Source organism: Austrofundulus limnaeus, unplaced genomic scaffold (genome assembly GCF_001266775.1).
Source record: "Austrofundulus limnaeus strain Quisiro unplaced genomic scaffold, Austrofundulus_limnaeus-1.0 Scaffold107, whole genome shotgun sequence".
Lineage (NCBI taxonomy): Eukaryota > Metazoa > Chordata > Actinopteri > Cyprinodontiformes > Rivulidae > Austrofundulus > Austrofundulus limnaeus.
Window position 1 is genome coordinate 1,259,611 of NW_013952509.1, and position 6,019 is coordinate 1,265,629.

At 36.5% G+C, this 6,019-nt stretch overlaps 1 protein-coding gene across 2 annotated transcripts in view; it reads left to right on the forward strand.

Moving 5' to 3' along the window:
* LOC106521336 (interleukin-1 receptor accessory protein-like 1) overlaps positions 1–6,019 on the forward strand; it is a 362,538-nt gene that overhangs the window by 157,289 nt on the left and 199,230 nt on the right. For both annotated transcript variants that reach the window (XM_014013871.1, XM_014013872.1), the window contains exon 5: positions 1,062–1,215. In XM_014013871.1, the coding sequence (XP_013869325.1) occupies positions 1,062–1,215 (154 nt within the window). The remainder of the gene's footprint in view (positions 1–1,061; positions 1,216–6,019) is intronic.

The window sequence follows — 6,019 nt, forward strand, 5'->3', positions numbered from 1 at the left end:
TTATTTACATAATAACTTTAATTGCTGGATATTCGGCCCCTCAGCTGTTGACCTGCAGTAACTGTGGCTCCTGGAGAAATTTAATTGAATAGCCCTGTCCTAAAGTCTTACAATTCTTTGTAAACAACACCCAAAATGTAATATTTAAAAGCCCCTGAAACACGTCCTATAAGAGGTGGCTGCAYCTGCTGCGGTTCAGTTTTCAACACTAATTAGAAATTTACATTTTATTAATTTAAAAATTTCAACTTAATCAGTTTACAAAAGTATTTTTCTGCCAATATCAGATAAACTATAAATATCTCCATCACATTTTTAACACATCTAATTTTATTAAAACAGTTGCTTTTTTTCCATGAATGTATGAAATTTATTTTGAGCATCTACGCCATGCAAACATTTAATGTCCTTGATTACGGTTTATTTTAAAACATCRTTGTACAGACAAAAATATCACCTTTCAAAACTTTTCAAGTTCATGGCATTTGATCAATGCATATTCAGAAACACTGAGGGTAAATGTATCTGTGAAAACATAGATATTTAGTACAGATGCTAAAATACAAAGTGTACATTTTAAAATGAACAGAACTTACCATGAAATTCTGCATAACTACAAGAAGTTTAATCCTCTTACTCTGCGTATCATTGAAAAACTTACCAAATAAGATGCTTACATCTCAAAACAAACGAACAAATTTAAAATAAAAGTAGATTTAACACAGTTCAAACTGTAGGAGTTCTTCCTTTTCACACAGCTGAGTGATTTCCAGTTGTGGTGTGTGATGCACAATGTTAGTTCATCTGTACCCTGGCATTAAARGGAATAAGGTTTTTTATGACTTAATCATGAATATCCTGCGTTTCTTGTAGATTCTTTCTGTTTTTGATTCAATTTTCTTGAAAATGACACAGCGCCTTAGGCCTTTTGTTTTGCTSTGTTGCTGAGTGCTGTTTAAAAATCTTAAATATTAAAATTTAAAATCCGACTCTACAACTGCCTCAGTGCATTTGCTCTGTACTAACAAGTGTTTTATGTTTTTTTTTACTTTGATAAAAAGGAATGCAAGCCAAAGCAGTGGAGAGAAACCATCGAAAGAAGAAAAGACATTCTGTCCATTAAGGAAGTGAGGGAAGACGACATTGGGAATTACACTTGTGAGCTGCCTTTTGGGAATTTTGTTGTACGGAGGACAACGGAGCTGTCAGTCACAGGTAAAGCAAATATTTATTTCAGCTTTTTTTTTCTAAAGCCTCTGCTGAAAGTGGTAATCACAATGAATTTTGCTGATGTCTACATTTTTTGTRGAATATAATAAAGAGGTAGAATTGAAATGTTTATCCTCAAAAAGCAACGTCGGTGACTTCCTGAAGAAAACAACATTTCATTTCATCATTTCTTAAAAAAACTATTCTACTCGTTTCTTCTAGTCAGTGTTTTAAATGTTTTCCATTTTTAAACTTTGTGATTGGCTAAAACTCTGTTGCTTTGCATTGTCAGAGCTTATGGGTTGAAGTCGATCTCTGCATCTAACGCCATGTCTGAGACGTCTCAGCCGTTTTAATTGCCAAGCGGCAGAATTCACTCTGAGCCACTTCAGCACTTTTTCYGAAGGCTGGTGAAATATTTAAAGCCGAAGCCGACGCAGGTGACGGATGGCTTGTCGCTGACTCTGTCACAACCAAGGTTGACACAAAGCATTTTGGATGGAGAGAACCTCAGATTTACAGCTCAATGACACGCATCTCATTGCTCCACCATACGTTTAACCAGTTCTTTCTCCATGTGATCAAGACTTTTTTAGTTTTTACTTTAGTCCAATGCTTCTTGCTTTTAAAAGGRAATTTTTATATTTGGGTCCATGTGTTGTGTACTCTTTACTGCACTTAAATAGTACGCAAAAGGACGAATCTGAAAACTAAGAACAAAGAGATTTAATTGATCACATTGAAAAACTTGATCCTGAACACTTCGTATTTAGTCTGCATTTTTTTAAGTGACATAAGCTGCGTTTCCATTGCAAATGTGGGCAAAACTTTGTCGATATTCTGTTAATGTCGAAAAACACAGTTTCGAAATTGCAGTGTTTCCATTAAGTAAGAAATGCTATTAAAGTCAATCGTGAATACGTTTGTTCTCGCGATGATTCATTGCAAACATGGCGGCAATGGACGCAAACACATAGCATATTGCTACCACGACACTAGCACTCATCAGCCATCAGAGGAGACATTGGCGTCTTATCGAGGCTTTCGAATGACACGCCCCTTATACTTGGGAGCAGCTACGTATGCTGCGTTTTTGGGAAAATGTAGTCGGTGAGTTTAATATTTTCTTTTACTACTTCGGTGATTTCACTACTACTTTTACTTCCTGTTATCTTTTTTTTCGTCTTTTCGCCAGTAGAAACTGCCGGTTTTTGATCACGTGACTCCCGTGATGCAAAAAAAGTGTTTCCATTGCAGTTTTGTGAATTACATCAATTTCGATATGGCCGAAAAACCACCTCGTCCTAGCGCAAAAACATTTTGTCGAAAAACATAATTGTTTTTGAAATTGATGGGTTTCCATTGAGCAAATTTATTTTCGAAATTCTAATTTGCGCATTTTCATGGTCAATGGAAATGCAGCTACTGTTAGATGTTACCATCACACCAAATCAGTTTCACATTTGGTCTAACTAAACTAAGCACATTTTCAGATTCTTAACTTTTTAAGCTACATTTTGATAACTAGATCATCTTGTTGTGAGAGTTTCCAGAAATGTGGTCCAATTTGCCTGCTAACGATGAAGACCCCTGAAAAAGGTATCTGAATTTATTTTTAGCAAATTCTAAAAAGGAGGATTTCTTGGCATTTCAAAGAAAAAAATCCTCAAACAATATTAGTATATTAGGATTTCCCAGGTGGTACTGAAAGCAGCTCTATAACACACAGCAAAAGTTGTGAAAATTGAAGGCTTTTCAGGACAGAATCCTGCTCAGTTGTTGTTATAGCTCAAGAAAGTGATTCAAAACATCCTTTGTTTCAGAAATTTCAAATAAGGATCCCATAGATAAGGCATTTATTGATCACATTTTGACACAATACAATTACGTATCTCAAATTTTTTAACCAATAACCTACACCTATTTTCTCACTACAACCAATCCTCGACCTGATGTGACAGGCCACACATGACATAACAGCTAATGTGGCTGGTCAAAATTGTATTGTGTGCAATTAATCTTCAGAAAATCTTTTGCCGGTTCATATTTGGCACTTGTTGATTAACACAATTAATGCTGCCTTTTGGAATGGTTCGCCTACTTCCTCATCAAAGTCCTTACTCCTTTGCAGACTGTTTTTTTTCCTTCTCCATCTCTGCCTTTGAGCTTCCCTCCTCTCTCTGCAATGGTTCTGTGTGGCTCAGTCCATCTGTCCGCAGCTCCACGCTCAAATATTGTCCCATTGTTTTGACTCAGAGACTCTGAATTAACACTAAACACACTAAACTACACGTTAACCCAGTGGTTCTCCATCCTGGTCGTCAAGGACCACTATCTGTCATGTTTTAGTTGTTTCCCTGCTCTGCAGAAAGTCTTTAAGTTCTGCAGAAGCCTGCCAATCACTTATTGATTTAAACCAGTTGTGCAAAGCAGAGAAACAACTAAAACATGCAGGATATATGTTTCTTGAGGACCAGGATTGAGAACCACTGCCCTAACAAAAGGCCCTGTCACACCAGACAACTTATGCCAACTTATGAACACTTTAAAGATGTCAATATTGAAGATGGAATTGGAAAAAAATGAACAGGAAGCTTCTTTTCAGCATGCACATAAAGTAATTCAAACAAAATGATCACTTATATAACTTTTATTAGCAATTTAGACATAAAAATATTTCATAAGTTGTCTAGTTTGACATGGCCTTAATTTAAACATGCTAAATATCATGAATCTCTCAAATCTCATTGCTCAGTCCTGATCTTGTTGTCTCTCCAATGCTGTGGAACTTCATTTAAATTTTGTGTCTTTTTCTTCCTCTTCCTGTACAATTTTTGGTGTTTTTCAAATAATTTCAGCCCTCCGTCAGAAAGGAGTTTGGAGCTTTTCTGTTAATTTGACTGGGTGAGGGGTGAGACCAGAGGGTGGACTGAGGTGTTTTGCCATGAAGCTATCTGACGTCTACTGCCTCCTGCTGCAACGCACTTCAAATATGACAAACATTAAAAAAAAAGATTATTTATCCTAACTCTGGTTTTAATTGGCTATCAACACAGTTTAAAAAACTGCTCTATAGCTTCAAATCTGTATGTTTGACACAAATTGGAACAGATTCATCAAGTTGTTTTGCCAGAGCAATTTAAATCGGTCATGTGACCAAGACTAGTCAGAGTTCAGAGGCTTCAGTGGATTAATCGTCATATTATTTGTTATCGGCTAAATGCCGCAAATCGTGATTAAGGTTTGTTTGTTTTTGTTGTTTTTTTTGTTTTGTTTTGTTTTTTGGTTCAATACCGCCCAACCCTAATGTAGCATGATGCATACTTTCTGGAAAGATAGACACTCCTGAACCAAAAATTAGTAATGTTTGAGCAATTAACCATTTTCCAACTGACTGATAAACTGGGTGGAGATGGTAAATATCTACAGGAAGTAAAACTAAATGTTTCAATCTGTTGTAAAAGCTAATTTTGTCAGTTGAAGTTAATGCACAACAAGACTGAAGCAGTTTATAATGGACAAACAGTATTTCCGTGTATCTTGCTTTAACTGTCGCAGGAAGTAATAAATGCTGCTTTTTTACCTGAACACATCCGTTAGGGCCTTTAACGAGACTCTGGTGGAGGCTAAGCAAAGCCTTAAATCATTTCTTGCCATCCTCAAAATGTCATCCTGTGGGAATAGTCTTAATCTTTCTATCTACTTTGGAGACATTCAGCATCTCAAAACAGGCAGCGAAAGATGATTAATGATGGGGCCATGGCAGTAGAAGTGGCATTTATGATTTTTAAAGAGAAATAATCCCTCAGCTGCTGTCTCGGTGGGTTTTCTCCCACATTCACTCTGCCTGTAGGTGTAAAAGCTTCTCTGTGTGGCCTTGGATCGATTCTCCTGGATGCACAATGACTCTGCAAGAATAGTAGACTTCAACCTTTAAGTGACATAGTAAAATGACTGAATAAACGCTCTGTTAGAATTGTGCAGGTTTTCCACGACCCAAACCAGAGTAGCAGAAGTACTCATTGTTCTTGCGGAGTGTGGAGACGCTTTTATCTGTGCAGAGAAATGTCAGTGTTCATTTTCCCTTTTAGTGCAGCTCCTTTTTCTGTTTGACATAATTGCTTTCCTCTGAGTTTAGGATTCATTTTGTGTTTGTGGCTGAAGAGTTTTTGAGGTTTTTTTTTACAAGACATCATCTTGGTTGCCATATCAGCAGTGCTTACTAATCACTCTTTTTGATCTATTTTCTCATTCTGCTCGGCTGCCACCATCTCTATACTCGTGACTTTAATCACAGAAGGAGACTTTGCTTTTTGTTCTGCGCCACAGCATTTAGACAAAAGGTGTAAAAGGTTTCAAGTTCTCGAGTTCTGTTGTTTTGTCAGTTCATAAAATAAAACAGTAAATACTGACAAAACATATTGGTCACACTGAATTACTGTCCCCCACTAGTGGTATTTTTCTTCACCTGTGTAGGCAGAACACTCAAGTTTGTCTAATTTTCTTAATTAATCATGCCAACAAGCTGTCTAAGACTTGGCTGTTAAGAAAATTGCCAACCATTTATCCCCATTATACTCCCATTGATGAAACTGAAGAAAAAGTAACAGCAGAGCTTTTCAATACAGAGAAATAAATTAAGATGAAAAGGAACTTGGCAAAAATTTAAATGGGCAATATCATGTAAAATCAACTTTTTTGAGTTTTATATCATGTTACAATGTTATACTCTCATAAAAAACATGCCCAAAGCCTTGCTCTGACTCATTCATGCATGTTTGAGCATAAATTGCTATACACAGTGTAGCAC